A 25,286-nucleotide genomic window follows, 5' to 3' on the forward strand; every position below is an offset into this window, starting at 1 on the left:
TGCCTCACCTACCCCATCCCTCCAAAATGCTATAAGCAGCTTGAGAAATAATCTGTCCAAAATAATTGTTGTGGCATGGCCTTGTAGTTTCATTAAATCAACTTATGGACAATGTGTTCCTGACAGAATAAGGAAATTTTTTTTTAGGTTTTTGTAAGGCAATGGAGTTAAGTGGCTTGCCCAAGGCCACACAGCTAAGTAATTATTAAGTGTCTGAGGCCACATTTGGACTCAGGTACTCCTGACTGCTGGGCCGGTGTTCTATCCACTGCTCCACCTAGCTGCCCCAGTGCCACCTAGCCACCCCCAGAATAAGGAAATTCTACAAACAGCTTTAGGTGAGTTTTCAACATGCAACTTCCCCTCCAACTAATGAAGCAAGTCTGAAAAGGTCTCTTTCCTTTTCTCTGTATTTTAGAATTTGTGACTTCTTTTAAAGTCCAACTCAGTAATCACTTTCTACAAGAGACCTTTCCAGATACTTCCTACCCTCCTGTATCAACTCTCCTCTCTCCCCTCCCCACCAATTATTAATACAGTTTCCTCTTAAAATCATTTCTTATATATTTTATATTCTCTTAAAATGTCCCATTCCTTTGCTCCAATAAATTCCTTAGGGCAGAACCTGATGATTGTTGTTACTGGGTTGTCTCCTCCTCCTCCTCCTCTTCCTCCTTCTTTCTTCCTCCTCCTTCTTTCTTCTTCCTCCTTCTTTCTTCTTCCTCCTCCTTCTTCCTCCTTCTTTCTTCCTTCTCCTCCTTCTTCTTCTTGTTTTTATATCTCTAGCACCTATCATTGTTCCCTATACATACTAAATTTGTTAAATTCCATTCAGCAGATGAATTCAATTATGAAACTAATAAATATCCTAATAATGGCCTGCATGTAGTTTCAAATCATTCTTTAGAAGGAGAGGAGCTGAGATTTGAAATCTAATTCTCTGACTCCAAGTTCAACATAACTAATTAAAACCATCAAGTTAAAGCATGTGACTTGACTTCCACTAAGAGAAAAAAACAGAATTTAGAATTTTCCAGGGAACAGTTAGTACCAAATTGAACAAAATATGATATGATGAGGTCAAAGAGGAGAGATAATTTCTTGAAGAGATTTCAAAGTTAGTTTCTTCTACAACCAACCTGAATTGAAAACTGGCCTTAATAAAATGCCAACATTTGTTAAAATGTAGCATTCCTGTCAGAGACCTAGAAAAGTAATGGTTTAATATAAAAATTGTTTGAACTTGGTCAGGTTAATGTATCCTTCTGCCTCAGTCACATCATCTGTCAAATGGAGATAATCCCTGTCCTACTTACTTCCAAGGATTGCTAGAAGGATCACAGAAACACCAAATATCAGAGACATAAGAAATCTCAGAAGTCACCTGTTCCCTAATCATGACTCCTCTCTGTGATATCTCCCACAAATCATCATCTAGCCTTTGCTTAAAGACATTTAGTCAAAGAGTCTACAGAATCTTCCAAGATATCTCAAACTTTCAGTTAACTTTAATTTTTAGGAAGCATTTTTTAAAATTATATATATATATATATATATATATATATATATATATATATATATTTATATTGGTTGACATCTGGGGATGGCAAGCAAAGCAAATCATTTCTTCATCCACATAACTGACCTCCATTTAAATATTTTAAAACAACCTGTATAGCTGAAGAAGCGATGGACTTGAAACCATAGAAACCTGAGTCTGAATCCTGGTTCTGTTATTTACTATCTATATGACTTTGGGCCAGTTGGTAGCAGTCTCTGGGTCTGAATTTCATTATCTATAAAAAAAAGAGGACTTCTGAGGGGCCATCCAGCTCAAAAGCTAGAATCCTATATTTCTCTGTTTCCTTCAATTTTATAACTCCCAGTTAACATCTTCATCTTTTCATTTAATCTTTATATGGCATGATCTTGAGGTCCTTCATTATATTATGAAGTTGAAACATGTGACTTAAATGCTCTTAAATTTATCTATGTTCTTTCTAAAACAAAGTGTCCAAAACTGAACACAACTATCTTTGTGTAATTTAACCAGGAAAAACTATAGGACAATTTCTTGTTTTAGATTTTATATCATTCAAGTTCAGATGTTGACTCATCTGGGCTTGCATTTAAGTAAAATTGTCTATAGTACCTTTTGATTAGATGATCTACCATGTAGTCACATCTCCCACAACTTGTACTTCTGATATTTATTTTTTGAACCTTAGTATAAAACATATATATTCATCTCAATTAGTATTTATCTTATTGAGATTTTTTTGAATCATGATCTCTCTCTCTCTCTAAACACATTGGCCAATATTTCAAGTTTCGTGACATCTGCAAATCTCAAAAGCGTTCCAAATATGTATTTTTCCAAGTCAGTGACAAAAATGTTAGCCAATACATGTCAAAAACAAATTCCCTACTTAAGCCCTATTCACTCTGAACCACTCGAGGTCTAGTCATTCAACCGATTCAAAATTTATCTGATATCAATGTTACCTAGTCTATACTACTCCAACTTATTCATAAGAACATTATGAGAGGCTTTGTCAAATGTTTTTCTAAAATGTTGGTGAATTATGTCTATGGAATTCTCTTAGATCTATTATCCTGTTGATCCCATTAAAAATGGGAATGTGACATTCTTGATGAAGACATGCTAATTGGCTCTTTGTGAACACTATTTCCTTTTCTATACAATCTCTAACAATTTCTTTAATAGTGCAAACTAAAATTTTTCCAGGAACCAAAGCCAGAATTACTGGTTCTAATTTGTAGGCCCCATTTGCCCTTTTCTAGTCTTTCCTTTTTTCCATTTTCTTTTAATTTTCTGACATTTGCTAGGTAATCAGATGTATTAAATGGTATAATGAACAGGAAAGTATATACTAAGCAGCCATGTGGTATAATTGTAAAAGTGTGAAACTGATATCAGAAGACCTGGATTTGAATCCTGGTCCCATGATAGTCTGCTCCAAAATTTTTTATGATCTTTAAAATCTCATCTAACTGTAAATTCTATTCTCCCTATGTAGGTAGGTCTTAATAATATAAAGATTTTTATAAATAATCCATGATATCATGATCATTTTTGTTATTTAAAATAACCATGGGGAAATCACTTTTAACCTTTTAAAGAAAATAGCAGACTTGTTACTCTACAAAAATGGTGGAGGTTAGGGGAAAGATAGAGGTAAGGTCCATGGAACAGGTGAGAATGGGCTAGAGATAAGAATAAGATGTTGGAGAAATTCAAGTAGAAGAACACATTAGCATTTACCAAGTTCACTTTTTCATTGAGTGGTTTGCTGGAATATTTGAATTGTATAAATCTAATCATTTTTATTTGCTTAGTACATGGCTTGTAAAGTTTTCCTTTACTATTTTGAATATCAAACTTGTAGAATTTTTAAATTAAATGATACCAAATAAAAAAAATGTCTACTAGAACCTCCAATAATACTTTTGACAACTCATGTGCACATCATTCCATAATGAGTTCTTTAAATACTGGCTTAATGCATGGGCACCCTTCTCTACTGTTTTCACTACCCTTCTACATTTCCCAAAATTCTCTTCCTATTTCCCTTATATTGTCATAGCCTATCTCAGTGCTTAAATTGCCAATTGTTCCAAGGCCCTAATTTTAGAACAAGGAATTATCTTTAAAAAGAATTCTAGTAAAAAGAATAGCACTGGTTAAAAAAATGAATTAACCCATCAATACTGAATGCTTGATTATATCATTTAGTTATTACCTAGGAAAGAGTTTCTTTGTCAGTATCAAAGGATCAGTAAGCATTGATGGTAAGAGAGGGTAAAAAAATGGAAAAAGTTTGGAGTGTGGATATAGAGGATTGCTGCTAGCTACCTGGAAAGATTAGGGGCAGGACTGAGAATAGGTACATATTTGCACAGGAGAAGCATCTAAAGGGATTTAGACTTGAATCTGAAGACAAAATTGCTTGCAACACATTTTAACCAATACTTTGATCACAGTACAAAATTGTTTCATCAGAAATATGACTTCTGGGGGCGGCTAGGTGGCTCAGTAGATAGAGCACCGGCCCTGGAGTAAGGAGCATCTGAGTTCAGATCCGACCTCAGACACTTAATAATGACCTAGCTATGTGTGGGCAAGCTATTTAACCCCACTGCCTTACAAAAACCTAAAAAAAAAGAAATATGGCTTCTGGGAGCATGTTTTTGACATAAAATATATAACAGTTATGTGGATCTTTGAAAAAACTATAGACTCATACAAATGCATTTTTTATTTATCTCAATGAAAGTCAGAGTCATAAATGGTAATTTTTATATATAGACTAAGTTGTTAGATAAAAAAAGCAAGACACTATCTGGCAGCTTCCTATTTTAATTATTCTAGCTAACTAGGTAATAAGAATATTGACAAAAGATTATATTTTCTGAAAGTGCTCTGGATTCCAGGTCATATTGCCACACCCTAGTTATGACTCAGTTTAGGATTGTAACAGTGATTCTCAGCCTTTTAAAATGGATTATTCTGTTAAATTTATTTATCATATTGAGTATATCACACAGATATGACAGAATTGGAACAAGAATCTAGATCTGATTCTCAGTCTAGTGCTCCTTCTACTTAAACCAAATTGTAATAAAAATATAAAAATCAAAAATTCTAAAGCTACTGGTTGAAATGCTACCAAATATCAGGCCAAGGCTGGAAGAGTCATATTTCACAATAGAAGAAAAGGACTTCTATGAAATCCAAAAGGATTTAGTACTGTTGGTTCTAGAACGAGGTCAGGGATAAATAGGTGGAAGAGATATGTTCAGTGCAAGAATTAGGAAGCACAAGAAGCATGGATCATAGTTTCTTCAATTGAACACAATGGTCATTTGACCTTGACCCAACTTTCCCACTAGTACCTGAGAAACACAGATCTAATGGAATGAAAAGTAAAAGGTCTAAGCTGAATATATCCTAAAAAGAATATACTTAAGATAAATTTTTAGTCATAGGCTTTTTGTTTTTGCTTTTGCAATGGGGTTAAATGACTTGCTCAAGGTCATACAGCTAGGTAATTAATTAGTAAGTGTCTGAACTCAGGTCCTGACAATAGGGCAGGTGCTCTAGACAATGTACCACCTAGCTGCCCAAGATAGATTTATTACAGTTTATAGATTAAAAAAGCCTATTTTCTTAAAAGAGAATGAGAGACAACTTTGTTACAGAAAAAACATTGTGTGAAAATGAATAGAGATCCAATTCTAACCTTTCTGAACCCCATAACAATGTGTTTAAAAAAAATCACTGAGCATGAAACATAACTTTGAAGTTAAACTAAATAATGCTAAAGAATGAATGTGTTGAAGTACAAATCTTTAGGAGCAATTAATATTTTCATTAAAAAAAGAATGACAACTTGAGTCAACATTCCAAAATTTGTGGGATGCAGTCAAAGCAGTACTTAGGGGAAATTTTATAAAAGCATACATAAATTAAAGAGAGAAAGAACAGATCAGCAAATTGGACTGATAAAAAACATGGAAAAAATTAAGAATCTTCAATTAAATACCAAACTGTAAATTCTGGAAATCAAAGGAAAGTTCCATAAAATTGAAAGTTTTAAAAAGGCTGAACTAATAATAAAAATAGAAACTGGTTTTTATGAGAAAAAACACAATAAAGTGGATAGAATATTGGTTTATTTGAGTTAAATGAATAAAATCAAATTACTAATATCAAAAAATGAAAAAAGATTCATAACAACAATCAAATGAAAATAGCAATTAGGACTTATTTTGCCCAATTACATGCCAGTAAAACTGACAATCTAAGTGAAATATATGAATATTTATAAAAATATAAATTGAACAAATTAATAGAAGAGGAAATAGAATACTTAAATAATCTTAGCTTAGAAAAAGAAATTGCACCCTCCCCATCAGTGAGCTCTCTAAGAAAACATTCTCCAAGATCACATGAATTTACAAGTGAATTTTACTATTTAAGGATTTAGTATACTAAATAAAAACAGATAAAGAATTCTTAATTTAATTCCTAAAATGGGGGGGGGGGGAGTAAAAGCAGAAAAAGAAAACTACAGACCAATTTCCCCTAATAAATATTGATGAACTAATTTTAAATAAATACTAACAAGGAGATTACAGCAATATAACATAAAGATCACACATAATGATCAAGTGTGTGATTTATCACAAATCACAGCTGGTTCAATATTAGGAAAATTATCAGCATAATTGTCCATAACAAAAACAACAAAAATCATATTATAGCATTATATGCAGAAAAAGTCTTAGATGAAATACAATACGTATTCTTATTTAAAGCACTAGAAGCAAAGGAGTCAATGGAGTCTTTCTTAAAAGTAATAAATTTTATCCATCTAAAACTATTAGAAAACATTATCTGTAAAGGAGATAAACTTGAAGCCTTCCCAGTAAGATCAGGAGTGAAACAAAACTATCTAGTGTCATCACTATTATTCAATATTGTAAAAGCAATAATAACTTTAGCTAAAAGATAAGTAAAAGAAATTGAAAGAATAAAAATAGGCAATGAAAAGACAACACTTTTACTCTTTGCAGAATACATAATGGTATATTTAGAGAACCCTAGAGAATCAGCTAAAAACTAGTTGAAACAACTCCAGAAAAGTTTCAGGATATAAAATAAACCCACATAAATTGTTAGCCCTTCCATCTACTACCAACAACATCCAGATGCAGGAAATAGAGAAATTTTACTTGAAATAACTTTAGATAGTTTAAAATACTTGGGAATCTACCAGATAAGACAAACCCAAGGATTATGTGAACACAATTAAAAAAACATTTTTCACACAAATAAAGGCATATCTCAAAAATGGAAGAAATATTAATGAATCATGTGTAGGTCAACTCAATATAATAAAAATGATAGTCCCATATAAGTTAATTTACATGTTCAGTATTATACCAATCAAACTACTAAAGAATTATTTTACACAATTAGAAAAACTAGTAACAAAATTCATCTGGAAGAACAAAAAAAATCAAAAGAAATAGTCATGGACTAGTGGAACAGATTAGGCACTTAATAAACAATAGTAAATACCATAGTAATATAATATTTGATAAACCAAAAGTTCCATACTTTCAGTGTAAGAACTCTATTTTTGACAAAAAATTCTGGATAAACTGGAAAACAGTTTGTAAAAACTTAGGTATGGATCAATATCTCCCATTCTAATCCAAGATAATGCCAAAATGGATACATGATTTATACATAAAGGGTGATACCATAAGAAAATTAGGAGAACAAAAACATCTATCAGATCTATGAATAAAGGAAGAGTATAAGATCAAATAAGAGATAAAGAGGTTTATGAAAAGTAAAATAGATGATTTTGATTACATGAAACTAAAAATCTTTTGTATAAACAAAACAAATATAGCCAAAATTAGAGGGGGAGAAAAGGAAAGTGGAAAAAATTTTTAAAGCAAAATTCCCTGATAAAATTTTCATTTCTCAAGCATATAGAGGATTAAGCCAAATTTATAAAGAAAATTAGAGCTATTCTGTAGTTGATACATGATCAAAGAATATGAACAGATAGTTTTGAGAAAAAGAAATCAAAACTATCAACAAGCATATAAAAATGTTCTAAATCACTATTGACCAGAGAAATGCAAATTGAAATAACTCTGAGATACCTCATCAGACTGGTGAATGATACAAAAGGGAAATAACTAATGTTAGAAGAGATGTGGGAAAATGGGACACTAATGCACTTTTGGCAGAATTGTGAATTGGTCTAACCATTGTAATTGGAATAATGTCCAAAGGAGTATAAAACTGTGTATATGCTTTGACCCAGCAAAAAAAAAAAATTACCAGATTTGTATACCAAAGTGATCAGAGAAAAGGGAAAAGAAATTATTTGTACAAAATACAAAATTTGTATTCCTAGTAGGGGTGGCTAGGTGGTACAGTGGATAGAGCAAAGACACTGGAATCAGGAGGACCTGAGTTCAAATCTGACCTCAGATAATTAATAATTACCAAACTGTGTGAACTTGGGTAAGTCACTTAACCCCATTGCCTTGCAAAAAAAAAAAAAAACAACAAAATATTCCTAGTAGCTTTGTTTGTTGTGGCAAAGAAATGGAAATCAAGAGGATGTCTATTAGGGAGAATGGCTGAATATGTTATGGGATATGATTGTCAGGAAATTTTATTATTCTAGAAGAAATAATTAGCAGATTGGTTCCAAAAAACCTGGGAAGACTTCTGTGAACTGATGTAAAGTGAAATGAGCAGAACTAGAAGAAAATTATATACAAATTATAACATTGTAACAGTGATATTAAAAGGATGATCAATTGTGAAAAACTCAACTATTATAATCAAGATAATGATCCAAAACATCTCCAAAGGACCCACATTGAAAAATGCTCTCCACCTTCAGAGAGAGAACTAATGAATTCTGAATGCAGAGTAAAGATACTTAAAAAACTTTATTCTTATTGTTTTAGTTTGCTTAAATTTTGCTTTAAAGTTTCTTTCACAACATGACTAGTATGGAAATGTTTTTCATAATTCACATATATAATTGATATCAAATTGCTGACCTCAAGCACAGAGGAGAATGAGGGAGGGAGAGAATTTGGAATTAAAAATTAAAAATATTTTTACAGGTCACTGGGAAATGTTTAGCACAATAAATAAAAATAACTTTGAAAATCATTGAACAGAATAGAAGTACTCTAAGGATATGGTAGTTTGTAGCAGCAGCAGCAGCAGCAGCAGCAGCAGTAGTAGTAGTAGTAGTAGTAGTAGTAATAGCAGTAGTAGTGGTGGTAGTAGTAGTAGTAGCAGTAGTAGTAGTAGTAGTAATTGTAGTAGAAGTAGCCGCCAAGATTCTCCTCCCATGTGTCACAGAAAAATGAAGTAAAGCAGGGGTTCTTAACCTTTTATGTAACATGTAACCATTGACCATCTCACGATGTCTTTGAACCTCTTCTCTGAATAATGTTTTTAAATGCATAAAATAAAAGTCAGAAGTTTAGAGAGGAAACCAATTATATTGAAAGAAAGTTATAAAAATATTTTTAAAAACTCAAGTTCTTGGACTTCATATTAGTACCCTTGAAAAAAAAGAAAAGGGGCTAGGTGATACACTGAGCCTGGGGTTGGGAAGATTTGAGTTCAAGCTTGTACTTTGCGTACTTTGAACACAAACTTACTAGCTATGTGACTTTAGGCAAGTCACTTAATCATTATTTGCCTTAGTTCCTAATCTGTACAATGGGGACATGCTGGAGAAGCAAATGGCTAACTACTCTAGTATATTTGCTAAGAAGAGACAGATACAACTGAATAACTTAATAACAACAAAAAAGAAAAGCTCTAAAATGACAACCAAATTGTTATGAAAAATCTTCTGAATGTTTAACTTGAACTGTTTTCAGTCACCAACATCCTTCTTTCATTCTTATCTCTATAGCTCTCCTTTTCAATTATCTACCAAACCCCACAATGGAATCCCTCCCCTGCTCCAAATTTATTCATGTTAAAAATATAGTATATGACCATTGCTTTTGTGCTATACAAGAGTTAGTAACTGTCAACAGAAGCTAGTGACCAACATATAATGAAAAAGAAAGGGCTTCTCTCCATCTGGGACAAAACAATATGCCTGTCAATTCACATCTTAATCTCATATTAAGCTGCCAAGTCTCCCTGACATACATATGATGCTCCAACTCCTATCTCCTGGATAATTCCTCTTTTCAAGAAAAGGGTTATTATGTTTCCTAATCATAAATAATCCTCTTCTTTTCAGACATTACTACATAATTAGGACTCGCTTCATTGGCTGACATTTCACCTCAAACTGTTTCTTTAGAATGACCTACTTTTCAACAAAGGATGTCTGCTCTAGGCTTTGCTTTTGCTGCCATTGTCATCAAAATGTGATAGTGATATTTCTTCTCTCCTCTTGACTTTCTGCAGGGATGTCTTTAACTAATATCTGTGTAAAAATCTAAGGTCTCTTGATTGTCAATGAATAATCAAAGAACCTCTATGCTAGAAATATTCAGAGACTAGACCAAAGGAAATGGCCTAAGTCTCACATGTTTTAATATTCAGGTAATCCTGTACAATTCTTTAAGCTCAAAGTTCTTTATAAACACATATGCAGAAACACTTCTTCTTAGAAGATTAACCTAAAGCATGGGTTCTTAGGAAACTATTTAATTAATTTACTCTCTCTTACCTATTCAAGGTCCTATAAGGGACTAACCAAAAATGGAGATAAAATGAGAAGTTTGAATGGTTTAAAAAAATTGTACAAGTCCTTTCATTAAAGGGCATGTGTGAGGGGTGCCTGGATACTGCGAGGTGAGGTTTTGCCATATATTGATGGAACCAGTTCTCCCTCCCTAACTACTCCATTTCACCTTCCCTATAGTAGGGTATATATTTTTTTTTCATCTAAAGGAAAGATCCTATAGGATAGGATCTGTTTTGCTTGTTTTTTTTAAAAAAAGTTATCCACAGCAATGTGCACAGTACTTCACATTATAATAAACATTTTTCATTTATTCATTTAATAAATATATTTAATGAATAAATGCTTTAAATATAAAAGAAATGAACTTATTGCATCTCTTCTTCCATTTTTTTCCTTTTCAGTTTCTATGAAAGTCTTTGTAGAATTTTAATGTGTCTTTCATAGATAAATGTTCTAGGTCCCCTGGTTCAAGAAATGAGGAACAACAGAAAAGGTTAGTATTACTAAATATCAAATAAGATCAATTCCCCAAACTAAAAAAAAAACTATATTTGAAAAGCACAATTACTGAAATAATCCAAGGAATAGGGAAAGATATTTTAGACTAAACAAAAGTATGATCTGTGTTGGCAGTCATTTGGGAAGGATGATCTTTGTGTCTGATTAATTGGTTAAAAAAGAAGATAGAAAGGGAAGAAGGGAGGAATAAAGGAAGGCAAGAAGGAAAGAGAAAGAAAGGAGGAAAAAGAAAGACTGGAGCACATGTGATGAACCTTGCAAATCTCAAAGTGTTATATAAATTTTATTTTCTTCATTATTATTTTGTATTCATTCAAAAAGCACCTTATAAATTCCTTGAGGGCAGGCTCAGTGTCATTTATATCTTTGCATGGCTTAACTCACTGACCAGTACATAAAACATTCTGAAAATATGATGACTGAGTTGAAAAGTTCCAAGTCTTCTACTAAGAAACTACATTATTGAGCAAATTTCCCATTTTCTCTGCATCTTGGTTTCATCATATGCAAAATAAGGGCATTGTACTTTATGGTTTCTGGGTTTATTTCTTATCTTTAAAGATTTTGTTAAAACAAATTGAAAAAATATTTTAAAATGTCATAGTATACCATTTATGACCTGAATAATATGTCTTAAATATAGTTCAATATGACTTATAGGAAGTCAGTTAATTAGATGCTTCTTAAAATTTGTTTTGTCTCTTCTATATTAGCTGTGGGGGAAAAATTCTGTCACTTGGGTGTAACTTGTGATTAGGATAATGTTTCCCTGTAGCACTAACTGGCAGCGGAAATAACTGAGATATCTGATATATTAAGTGACAACGGTGACTGGATTTTTAAATATCAAAGGGCATTAAGGACAAAATTTATTCGTGGTAAGATTTCATTTGTTAAAGGCTTTTTCTTTCTTTCACATATGTCTCCTGAAATACCTCTATGCTTTTGTTCATTTTTCTAAACATGGAAGGGTTTCTCCTCACTCTCTCTTCTGGAATTCCTGTATATAATTTGAAATCTCACTCAAATTCCATCTCCTTCAAGAAGACCTATGTGATCCTCCAGTCATTAATAACCTCTTCCTCTAAGACTTCATTAATTTCTTTTCCTAAGACTTCATATAATACTTTGTACCTTTCTTGTATTCATCCTGTATTATTTTGTGTTATAGTTTATTGTGTATATATGTCATTAAACATGTTTCATGAGAATAGGACCATATTTCTACCTAGTTCCTAGCATTCTTACTCTGTATAGACTGGGCCTGAAAGAATAATGATTCTAGCTCACTGGATGTCTTCAAGCAGATACTAGCTGACTTCTCAGGGATGTAGAGAGAATTTTGTTTACATATGGATTTGACTAGATGACCTCCCTTCTAATTCTGAGATTAAAATTAAATGAACTCAGTCATTAGTATGAGAGAAAGTTCTAGAAAATAACAGTGCTGTGTATGTCAATGATTAGGAGAGACATCACGTAAGTCTACCTATGTCACACTTCATTCTAACAAAGGCTTTTGTTGTATTGTGATTGTATCAAAGGTAGTCAAATTACATTTTTTTTCTGAGGCTTGATACAATTCAATGTGCATTTATCAAATCTCTAGGCACTGGTCTATATGCCAGGGATACCAAGGCCAAAACAAAGTTCTTGGCATACCTTGGACTTAAAAAGGAACCGGAATATTTGTCTCTAAACTGACCATTTCCCCTCCCTTATCTGTTCTTTCAGCTGGGAAGGAGGAAGAAGAGAAGTCTTGTATCTTAGAGAAAAGGGAAAAAATAAGAGTAAGAAAAAAGATATGGAGTAAAAGTCTGAAGTTTGAGCCAGAATGGAATTATTGCAACAAAGTAATAGGCCTACCTGTTCCCTATCTCTCCTACATTTCATACTCTTTTCTCCCACCCCCACCTCAAAAACATATCTCAAATACTGTCTGCATTAGAATGGTATTAAAGTGTGACTAGACAAATGGGTAAGCCCAGGGAAAATATGACAGGCTACAAATGTAAACTTCTCAAATAAATTGTTTACTATTAGAACAAGGGCATCAGCTGTGTGTTGTAAAAGATAGCATCCTGATCTCAGTCTCCTCAAGAACAAGATCAAATAAGATTTTGACAGAGCAGACACTAGGCAGAACATGAATATTTCACAGGTCCTCATGTAAAAAGAAAACACAATCAAATAAAGTGCAAGTTTGTTCCTAAACACAGAAGAAAAACAAGACAGAAGGGAATATTCCAAAGTAGAAGAGTTACATTCCACATTTTAGTAGATTTCTTATATTAACAAAATTAAGACAAAATGTGCAGAGAGAAGGCTGTGTGTTTTTAAAAATCACTTATTACCATGAAGAAAGGCAACTTAAATATCATTTGCATTTGACTTTAAAAAACAGATTTTAGACACTCTTAAGCATTAATAAATTTTTTCCTTTTGTGAAAAGGTCAAACTGACACTCTTGAGTGTTTTGAAAAATACAGAAACACAACAGTACTTACTAACAGTGCCCCAAAGAGTTTAGTGAAGACTTGGCTGAAGAAGGAAAACATATTATTTAAGTTGGAAGTGACTGTTTTGGCCAAGGAAAGAGAATCTCTCTTTTAGCATTAAAAATCTTACTCCTTCATCAAGTATTTCATTCCTTCATTCCAGCCATCTTTGAAGTGAATTTCTGTAAACACTCCTCCCAGTTCTCCTCTTTGATCATCCTGAGAACGGAGGGAATTTCCTCAGCAAGTCTGTTGTGTATGCTGGTATCACTTTCAGGGAATGATTTAATCAAACATCTCAAGGTCATTCACCTAATATAGGAACTGCTATTTCTGTTGGATGGCAGGTTCAATGAGATTTGCCACCTGTTATACCACCATTCTAATTCCCTCAAGAGGAATCAGGCCCAGGGTCAATGGTACTACTCCAACAAACAATGGTGAAGGGGAAAGGAAACCCAATAGGAAGGTCTTAATTAAGATGGTGAGGTAATATCTCTTTGAACCCTTTCCGGTTTTTCAGAGTTTCTGACCCCGTCATTTTGTATTGCTGGCTGGGTTCAGAATAATGCTCCTGAATAAATTAATGCTGAATATTAGTATTTGGAATTTATAAAATAATTCTAAAGGCTTTTTTAGAAAACATTATTTGTTTGCTTTGGAGAGCACTTGGACTTGATTCCTGTCACTGTTAATTTTTGGTTCTATGGGACCTTGAGCAAAACAATCCAATCAGCTTTCTAGACAACAGTTTCTTCATTTGTCAAATGAGTGGTAGGGAGTGGAAATAGAAATCAAATGAGATGATTCCTTTCTGCATTAAGTTTGTGATCTTGACCACCATATGACATTCTCAATAAAAACATATAAAACAAAATTCAAGTGATTTACCTAAGGTCATGCAACCAATGAGTCAAAAAGCCACAGATACAATTATTCATTCCTTATTTCCAAGTTGTGGGCAGTTAGGTGTTGCCATGGACAGTGCCAGATATGGAGTCAGGAAAAACTGACTTCAAATCTGACTTCAGACACTTACTGTGTGACCATGGGCAAATATTTCACCCTGTTTGTTTCAGTTTCTTCATCTGTAAATGAGTTGGAGAAGGAAATAGCAAACCATTCCAGTGTCTTTGCCAAGAAAATCTCAAATGGGTTCACAAAGAGTTGGACACAACTGAAACATTTCCAGATTGTTCCTTAACACTCACCAAACCATTGTCCCTTGTATGATCTTCAGCTGTTTAGAAATCTAATCCACTCATAATACTCCTCTTAAAATTTTGCTTTGGCACTAGACAAAAACTTTACTAACTATATTTCTCATTAATCTTTGAAGAGAATTAGTTTACCAATTAAATTACTCTTTATTTGAGTGATATTCACACTTTTAATACAGAGCTGTCAGAAATTTATGTTATGCTGAGGCTTTCTTCATAATCTTTCCAAATAACTGTAAAATGATAGAGGAGCACTGAAAATAATAGCAATGCAGTTAATAGGGAACCCAGTTACCATGCTCAGACATACTTCTGGGATCTCGTAATTTATCCATCTGGCTTACTGAGTAGCAGAGTTAAAAACTCATTCAACATTTCCATCTATAGAACATCTTTGTCCTTTACCTTTTAAAACTCTTTCTCTATCTCTGTCTTTTCCCTCCACTAATTATTATTCCCACCATTCCACTGAGTGAGAAAAGTAATAAATGAATCTACCTTGCCTTGTCTGAGATGATGTTGGTCAGAAATTTAAAATGACAATCACAACAAAAGGATAAGAGGTATTTTTATAGACATTGCAGAAAGTTAGTTGGCCCAATCTTCCTACACATTGATTTTAGTAGCTATTTGGAAATCCAGAGGCCTGCAAAGGGAATTTGATTTGCTAATTAAATAGTGTTTTAGTCAGAGATGGTCTGCTTTCTTCTGTTTTAAGATAGTCAACTAGGGTATAGAATAGCAGCAATCTCCGCTCTGCTTAAGTTTCCTAGGAAGAAAATAGACTTTCCATCCACAATGGATGTTGAGGATAGTGCCAGAATGTTTAGTGGAGGAAGAAATCTGAGAACAAGTTCTTGACCAATTTGTCTGGTTTTGATAGCAACGCTACTAGGAGTTAAGGTCTATGAAATGGAATATATTTTATTAATGTTTTATTTTTTTTCTCTCTAAAGAGGCAGTCCAGCAAAGTTGATAGAGTTCTAGGTTGAATAGAAAGTATGGATCCAAATCCTACCTTTGACAATTGCTAGATGTGGCACTTCCGGTAAAGTCACTCACCCTCTATGTATCTTAACAATTCCCTAAGACATATGTTGTTGTTCAGTCATCTCAGTTGTGTTTCAATCTTTGTGGTGCCATTTGGAGTTCTTGGCAAAGATGCTATAGTGGTTTGCCATTTCCTTCTTCAGCTCATTTTACAGATGAGGAAACTGAGAGTTAAGTGACTTGTCCAGGGTCACTTAGTTATTTAGCATCTGAGGCTATTAAGTCATAGCTGACTGGAATCTGAGTATCATCTATTAGGTAGAAGGAGTTCTCATCCTAGAGTTCCATAGCAGATGAAACAATAATCCCTTAAGAATTGTGTTCTTAGGGCAGCTAGGTGGTGCAGTAGATAGAGCACTGGCCCTGGAGTCAGGAGTACCTGAGTTCAAATCCAGCTTCAGACACATAATAATTATCTATCTGTGTGACCTTGGGAAAGTCACTTAACACCATTGCCTTGAAAAAACACTAAAAAAAAGTAAATTACCTCTTATTTTTACCTAAAGTTAAGATGCACATTTGTTGAAATGAAATCTCTTCATGGAATTTCAGATTGAGACAGGAGCTTAAAAAAGATACAGCTCAGGGATTAAAAAAAATGAAAAAATCCAAATCCAGAAAAGTTAAATGATTTGCCCAAAGTCATGCTTTGAGTTAGCAGTGGAGTTGGGAATGGAATGGAAGTGCTCTCTCTCTCTCTCTCTCTCTCTCTCTCTCTCTCTCTCTCTCTCTCTCTCTTTCTCTCTCTTTCTGGAAGTTCTCAGGTCCTGTGCTTCAGTTCTAAATCATTATCCTTTAAAAATTTGGAAAAGGTTATTACTATTTCTCATATCAAGTGTATCCACAAATTAATTACAGGTTCAGGTTGCTTCTTCACCATTCTCTAAAATAAATTTGAGGGGGCAGATAGGTGGCGCAGTGGATAGAGCACTGGCCTTAGAGTCAGGAGTACCTGGGTTCAAATCTGACCTCAGATACCTAATAATTACCTAGCCGTGTGGCCTTGAGCAAGCCACTTAACCCCATTGCCTTGAAAAATCTAAAAAAAAATCTAAAATAAATTTGAGGCTTAGTCTGTGCCATTAAACTATCAATTCTTTCTCCTTGCTTCTGTTTATCCAAAACAGGGCAGGCCTTCTCCATCTTGAAAATTGTAGTATTAGCAGAAGTTAGTCTCAGCATTTACACCTTTCCCCTTTCTGCTTGTTTTTTTTTCTCCTCATTTATATATAGCTATCTGGATTCCTAACTTCTCTGCCACACAAGAAATTATTTAATCATTTAAACCTGAAAAGGATAATATTCATAGCAAAATTTCCTTTCCTCTTTCATTTTTTTTAATATGACATGAATCAAGAAATTGAGTGGAATTATTCTGGATATGGACATTGTCAACTTTTAACCTTAGGAGTAAATTAAAAAGCCTATTGATTGATTAAGGAGTCTGAGTTAGAAAGAACCCCTAGATAAAAGTCATTCCCTTCCTTTCTTTGTTAGATCAGACCAGGAGCATTTCAAGTTCACTTTTTCAGTGTCTTCAACCTCTTTCTCTTATGTTAGCACAAGCATTATCCATCTCTAATATTACTGACACCAAGGTAAGAGGAGGGACTGAGAAGCAAGAAGCAATAGTTCTTCAAAAGCTCTTAAAATAGAGGGAAACAGGTATATTATTGAAGGATGAGGAAAATGTCAGGGACCCAAGAAACATCTTGGCATAGGACAAGGGGAATTGGGTAGGGGGAGGAGGTAGAAATAAGGCAATGGATATTTTGGGGATTTGGGAATTTTATGAGTAGGACTATCAGAGAGTATTTTTTTTTCATTTCAATCCAACAAAGGATTTTATTAAGGACCTAGCTTATTCAAAGTGATATAATCAGGGAGACAATTACATTGTGATCTAGAGAAGAAAGACATACAGAGTTAAAATAAAGGGTTTAAGCAAAATCCATTATGCTTCAGCTGAAGTAAAGAAAGGCAATAGTGGCAATCATAATCTCATGCAAAATAAAAAAGGCAAAACCAGGCCTAATTAAAAGAGATAATTAGGGAAACTACATTTCCCTAAAATTTACCACAGACAATGAAGTAATATTAAATTTATTTACTTTCTCTGACAAAGGTTTCATTTCTTAAATTTATAGGGAACTGAGTCACATTTGATAAGTGGTTAAGGAATATGGAAAGTTTTCAGAAGAAGAAATCAAAGTTACCTATATTCATATTTTTAAAAAAATACTCTAAATCACCTTTGATTAAAGAAAGGCAAATTAAAACAAATAACTCTGAGGTAACACCTCCTATACTCTCACCCTCTCAGAAATGACAAGTGCTAGAAGAAATAAGGGAAAATAGATACCATAATGAATTTTTAACGGAGTAGGGAATTATGAAAAACAATATGGAACTATGCCCAAATGGTTATAAAATTTCATGATTCAGCAATACATTACAATAATTGTGCCCAAAGAGAGAAAAGAAAAAGGGAAAGGATTTACATGTACAGAAATATTTATAGATCTTTTTTGTTGTGGCAAAGAATTGGAAATTGAGGGGATGGTCATCATTTAAGAAATGGCTGAAAGTGTGACATATGATTGTGTTGGAGTACTATCATGTTAAAAGAAATAATTCAGAGGGGAGGGGGCAATTCAGAAAAACATGACAAGAACCTGGAGACCATTGTGAATAGTAACATCAGTGTTGCAATGGTGATCAACTGTGAAAGACTTTACTACTCTGATCCATACAATGATCCAAGACAATTCCCAAAGGACTCATGATGAAAAAAATGTTATCCTCTAGGACTAATGTACTCTATGTGGGAAATAAAATATAACCTCATCTTTTTTATGCTTTGTTTCAATAATGTGTAAATATGTTTTACATGATTTCACACATCTGATATAGTTTTCCTTCTCAGTAGGTGAGGGAAGAATAGGAGAGAGTAAAAGTATCAAAAATTAAAAAAGAAAAGAGTGATAAAAATAAATAATAAATGAATTAAAAACAAAAATCTAAAATACAGATGATAGAAAAACCAAAAATCCCATACCTAAACAGGATTTTAAAAATCTCATAATGACATAGCCATCCCATTCACCAGTTTATTCAGTGTCAAAGGTAATTGCTAATGGATTAGTGACAACTTAACTTAAACTCTAAGGCATTTTTTCCATGTCTTCTAATCTTTGATTTCAACTGATAATTATGTTTTGCCTTTTATATGAACCACTTACCATAGGTGCTTCATTATTATGATGTAAAGTATCATGCATTTCACTATATCAATCAGATTAATTTATTTTATAAGTAATATTTAATGGCAATAGTAATTTCAAAACATAATTGTTCACTCTTGCTAGTTCATTGCTCTGACCTCTTAGGCATTTGTTCAAAACCCCCAAAAGAGAAAGAAAAAGAAATTGAGGAGACCTTGTTTGAAACCTGCTACAGCCTGAATAGCTTTTCAGAATCCATTAAAAAAAAGAAGTTAGAAGTACAAGATTGACTGTCAGTGTGGAAAAGGTCACAATAAAAGAGGGCAGTGAAGCAATTATTTATTTCTTCTCAACATAGCTATTTAGAACTGGGTCAAGGGTGAATCGATCAAGACATAAACAAAGACCCCTTTTCTCTTCTCCATGTGAACTATTAATATAATATTTAAGAAGAAGAAGGATGATTTGGCATGGGAGTTTGACCTTCAAAAAATCAGATAGATGGTACAAAGGACTATAACTTATTTTGTAAATTATCAATGATAACCTAGCTTCCTTCACAATTGAGCTTGAGATATTTCTTACACCAGGCTTCTCTGATTCCCCTCTTGCTATGTGCTCCCCCCCCTCACAATTAGTTTGTATGTATTTTGTATTTATTTATTTTTGAACATTTTGGGGTGTTCTGGGAAGGCCAAGAATTATGGGAAGAGGGCTTGCTGAACCTTTTTTCAGGACTGCTCATTCACTTTTAGTATTTACCTGTCACTCATCTCTCACCTGTGACTCCAAAAAGCTGTAGCTTGCACAGTGGTCACATTCCTGGCAAAATTCTCTCTCTAAAGATGAGCTAAACAAAGTTGAGGGTAACTGATGGATATGTTGGGATTTATCTGTTCCAACCATGTGAAGACCGCCTCTAAGGGGAATGGGTAGATGAAAACAATATATTCCAATGGCAACTGGAACAGGCAATGTGGAGTACTTGGAGCTTGGTCAGATTAGGAAAACCTTTATATAGAAAGTGATTCTTTATCTGAAAATTCTAAACCAGGGATCCTAAGAGGCACAGGTGAGGATGAGTGTACTCCATGCATGAGTGACAACCTAAATGCACAAAGGGCAGAGATATACTGTCCTGTCTCAGGCACAATAAGGTCAGGTTTATTAGACCATAGAGAACATGAAGGGACATGACATATGATTGTGTTGGAAAAATAATCTGGGATAAAGTTGTAAAAAGACTTTAGATGTCCAGTAAAGGACTTTATATGCTACTGGAAGTAATAGTAATCTGCTATAGTTTGTTGATCAAGGGGATGAAACAGTCGTATCTATATTTTAAAAAAATTCTTTGGCAACAATATGGAGGATGGATTATAAAGAAAAGAGATTTGAAGTTATTGAATTGGTCCAGAAAAAGATGATTAAAAGAGATAAAGGAAATGTTGTATTGATTATTTTGGTGAAGGAAAAGGGGCATATCTTAATATAAAGTTGGAAAAAAAAATTCTAGAGAATGGCTTCAGAAGATATACCCCCCACCACCACCACCCAAGTCCATTCAGACCCTTAGGCACTTTTCCCAAACTTAAAAGAGACTAAACCAAAAATTATCACCCCAAACCTACCCAAGTGAAACTTACTTCCATCCCCAACCCCACAAGAGTTTCTCTTGGCCCATGAGACTAGTATTCAGCTAGGTCCACTGGTGTATTATAATGATGTATATCATTTGCTAGTATAGCAAATGAAGGGGCACTTCACACAGTCCAAACAGCTGACTCTTTTCAAAAGTGACTTTCCTGATCCTCTATTCCATTTCCACAGAAATTCTGAATTATATCTCACCTTCCCTCCCCCATTCACCACATCTGTTTTTGCTTTGTCCTTATGACTCTCCCACTGAATTGTACCCAATAAAGAGATAAATAACTAAAAGAATGTACCAGTCTTGTGCATCTCTCAGGCTGGAACATGTCTTAAGTTAAAGACAAGAAGGCTGTGCAAAATTACATAAAAATAAAAGGGACAAGATTTGGCAAATGATTAGAAATGTTAGGCAAAAGATCATGAAGTGTTAAGGAGGGCAGTGAGATTTTGAACCCCAGTGACTTAGAATGGTTGTCTCTTTGAAAGAAATAATTTCAGAATAAGCATGGTAGTGGATGGGAAAGGAGGTAGTGGATTTTGTTTTGAGCACAATAAGTTAGAGCTGCTGATGGAAAATCCAGTTTGAAATGTTCAATAGACAATTTAAAGTAAGGCAAATTAAATAGATCTATGATCATCTGCAGTGAATAAATTAAAGCTCATGAATGGATAAGGAAAGAAAATATGAGGAGGGAAAAAAAGGGACTAGAAAAGAATTTAAGGGTAAATTCAAAATTGACATGCCATGGACGATGACCCAGCAAAGGTCCATTACAGCTGTTAAACCACTAATTCTATAAATTCGTAAACATCTCTTATGTTTGCTGTTTGTTTCTTATTGAGCAATATCCTTATGGACTAGAGAGATGATTTCCTAGAAGCTCAGTTCAAAGAGTTTTGGATGGTTGTTCTGGAGAAGCATCATGGAGGAGGATTCATGAAAGCTGTCATTAGGGCTATTGTTTAGAAGACAGATTTGATTGGCTTTGCCTGGTCACAGAGGGTAGAACTAAGTCCTAGTAGAGACACAGAGAAGTTAATGAAAACAAAACAAAAGACACAGGAAAAAACCCCCAACCCTTCCCAATCTGATGAACACTTTATAAAAAGAATCTCTTATGTATCTCTTTCCCTTAATCCTAATTCCTCATACCCCCAAATTACTAATTTGTAGATAGGTTTAACAAAATATGTATGTACAATGCTATCCTGACTGTTCCCTGATGAGGGGAGAGAGTTGGGAAGGGAGGGCTGAGGAAAATTTTGTAACGTGGAAAAAATGCATGTACAAATGCATGAAAATAAATAAACAAATTTTGAAATAAAAACAAAACAAACAGTAAAAAGAAGTTAATGGAATACTGATGTAAAGAAAAACTTTCTAATAATTTTTGTTGTTATTAAATTGTTTTCAGTTATGTCCAACTCTTAATAACTTCTTATGGGCTTTCTTGGCAATGATACTGAAATAGTATGCAATTTTGTTTTCCAGCTCATTTTACTGATGAAGAAGCCAAGACCAACAGGGTCACGTGACTTGCCCAGGGTTACACAGTTAATGAGTGTCTGAGGTTGAATTTGAACTCAATTCTTCCTGATTCCAGGTTCAGCACTATATCCCCTAAACCACCCAATTGCCCTTTGTTGTTTTTTTTTTTTTTTTTAATAATTAGGGCTGTTCCAAAGTAGAATAAACTGACTCAGGCATATCAGACTATCTCTCACTTGAAGTCTTCAAAACTGCTTACCAGGTATATTTTAGTAGAGGTCACAATTTAGGCATGATTTAGACCTTATTTCTTGAAGTCTCTTCCAAAGGAGGTTCTATGATTCTATAAGCTGATGCTTCTAATAATTTGCTATGCAGTTATGGGCAAGTCATTTTCCTTTTCTGGGTCTTCTTTTCTTTTTTTAAAAAAGACAAAGTAGTCATAGTAAATAATCTCTAAGATGCTTACCAGGTGGTGCATGCCCTAATTTAACGTCACCAACTTAATGTTGGTACTTTTAACATCACAATATGCATTTGGGGATAGTAGCAATGTCAGGGATGAAAGTTGAACTGCCTATATTATTTTATTGGTATAGTGAATTCCCTCTGAAGAGATTCTTTCCACCTATATACCTTTTTTTGAAATGAATAGTGTTGAAGACTTGTTTAGAGTACTGAGAAATTAAATGACTTTTCCAGGGTGATTTAATCAGTTGGGGATCAGTGCAGAATTTGAAACTAGTTCTTCCTGTCTCCTAAGACAATTGTTTATGCACTGTGCCAAGCCACCTGTATTTTATGTTGAAAAATTTAAGCACTCAAACATAAAGTAGACACCTGCATGGATCACACAAGTGACAATGGAGTAATAAACATGCCTCCTCACTGAATAATTGTTGGATGTCTTTGTCTTTTCCTGCAAGGGCACTCATACTTTTTGAGGAATCTCTACAAAATCAGGAGAAGGTCATAAGATTAAGAATAAGAATCAATCTTAGTGATCATTTCATTCAGTCCTATTAACAGATGATGAAGTAGCAGCCTATATAGGTTATTGATTTGGACAAATAAACTGGGACTCAAATCCAGGTTTACTTTCTCCTGGTGGGTCATTTACAAATCTTCAGAAACCACCATTACTAGTATTGATAATATCATCATTTGCCCTAGGTGAGTTTTTGTATGTAATGAGGATCTGGTGCATATGCAGATCCCCATCAACTTACTAAGATGGCATTATTCATTTGGATAACATTAGGAACCTGCTTCTGTAAAAATTATCAGGACTGGAGCATTTATGGACATTTTGCCATGATCTGCCATGTGATTGTAAGAAGCCTTTTTCATTGGCTACAAAGCTAGAAATATTGATATCTTCAGAATGTCTATCCGTCCTGGCTTGGATTTTGCATCTAGAGGAGTGAGATTCTTCCAGGCATTGTCGGTGAAACTAGGTCCTCCTTATTTCCTTGACCTTTTCTGTTCTAGAAGGAGAGTCTAACTTTAGCCAAGCTCACAGAGATCTAGCCTAAATTGGATAAACTGGATATTGAAACTGGATCAACAGTGTTCATGCTGAGGAGCTAGTCCAGGTCCCAGACTCCAGCTCAAGGGAAGTTAGCAGTCAAGCCAGATTTGGACCTCTGCGCTATATAAATTGTGAGCCTCACCTCCGACTGAATTATTATAGGGGAATTATGCCCCCAAAGAATGGAAGAAAATATTTGTATTTTGATCTGTCTATATGGATAGTTCTCACTTCCTAGCAAACCCATCATGTTTAAAAAATTCTGTCCAGGCTGTAGGAGAGGAAATTTCTGGGCTCCTTTTTTAGAGTATAGGTATAATAATAATTTCTCCTTGTTGTAAGACAAGCAACCTCCCCAATCCATCCCTGTGTCAGTCAATATCATCTTATTCCTTCCTTAAGTATCACTAAAGTTTGGAGGTTTGACCTACTTATATTCATTCCATACATTATATAGAATATATATTATATATGTTCTGTGAGTAGGTTCAACTACCAGCAGTTGGTCCTCTTCATCCCTCAGAAATTTATTGTATTACATAACCCTTCTCTAGCATGGAATTAGTGACTTCTGCCTCTGAAACTGATGTTGAAATGGATATGATTTTACATAATCTCAAAAGATGGAGTTTATTTTCAATGTATCATCATAGATGATAAGAATGTCCATTCGTCCTCCTCCTGATATAATTTTATTTTCAACATCATGGGTGTTTGCCCAGGTTGTTTGCTGAAGAGAATTTGAATGCATGTAACAACAGAAAGAGCGTTAGGGTATTTTCAGCAGGTGGATAACTTATCTGTGAATTTTAATGGAAATAAAACCATAGTATTCTTTCTTCTGTTCTTTTTACGGTATTATTTCCATTAAAATTCACAGATAAGTTATCCATCTGCTGAAAATACCCTAACGCTCTTTCTGTTGTTACATGCATTCAAATTCTCTTCAGCAAACAACCTGGGCAAACACCCATGATGTTGGATCAATAAGTGTACCTTCCAGATATGACACTTCCTAGAAGAAATGTCTTACGTAATAATCATTCGAAAATTGGGTATCATGGCAGATCAGGCAGTAATCACAACCCACTCAAAATGTTGAGGAAAGCCGAGCTGTCTTCTTATCTAATCCTGGACATGTGACTTTGAATGTGATAGAAAAGCTTCCAATTTATTAATGAGCACCTTTTCAGTATCCAGCACATGATATGTGCTATGGAGGATGAGAAATTAAGTCACTTACCCAAAGTTGCACAAGTAAGTAACCAAGTTAGGGTCTGAAACTTAGTCCTTTGACTCCATTCCACAGACCATAACGGTTCTCTCAAGTGGCTTTTGAACAGTCTTGTGATTCTAATCCTATCTCAATCATATATAAAGAAAAGCTGCCACAGGGTGAAAGATACTCATCTTATATTTGAGTTAGGGAAGAAGACTTGTATATATGAAACAATTAGAGAATAGTATGAGATAAAATACAATCCATAATTAGATTGGCACCTGAGAGATGTCAGAAGTAAGTACAAACTATTTATGCAAGAGGACCTCACCAAAAGGAGAAATAATGTGATTTTTTTCAATGTGAAATCTAAAAATGTCATAATCAAAACAGAATGGCCATACATCATTATCAGCTAGTCATCAAACAGACTTCATATATTGATTTCTTATCACTCCTACTCACTAACCCCTATAGCATATTATATAAAGGATGCTAAAGTATCATAGGTAATAGGGGAGGAGGAAAGCAGCAAAATCCTGTGAACTCCTGTTGCATCTATTGACTACACCATTGGCTAAACACAACTCT

General features: G+C 34.1%; 1 protein-coding gene across 3 annotated transcripts in view; it reads right to left on the bottom strand.

Moving 5' to 3' along the window:
• RPS6KA2 (ribosomal protein S6 kinase A2) overlaps nucleotides 1–25,286 on the bottom strand; it is a 455,741-nt gene that overhangs the window by 337,639 nt on the left and 92,816 nt on the right. The window contains exon 1 of one of the 3 annotated variants that reach the window (XM_074188017.1): nucleotides 13,319–13,585. The exons of the other annotated variants lie outside the window; for them this stretch is intronic. Coding sequence (XP_074044118.1) covers nucleotides 13,319–13,369 — 51 coding nt within the window. The 5' untranslated portion in view covers nucleotides 13,370–13,585. Of the gene's footprint in view, nucleotides 1–13,318; nucleotides 13,586–25,286 lie in introns of those variants that run through there. 3 annotated transcript variants of the gene reach the window in all.

This window comes from Macrotis lagotis, chromosome 5, assembly GCF_037893015.1.
Source record: "Macrotis lagotis isolate mMagLag1 chromosome 5, bilby.v1.9.chrom.fasta, whole genome shotgun sequence".
In the NCBI taxonomy this organism is placed as follows: domain Eukaryota; kingdom Metazoa; phylum Chordata; class Mammalia; order Peramelemorphia; family Peramelidae; genus Macrotis; species Macrotis lagotis.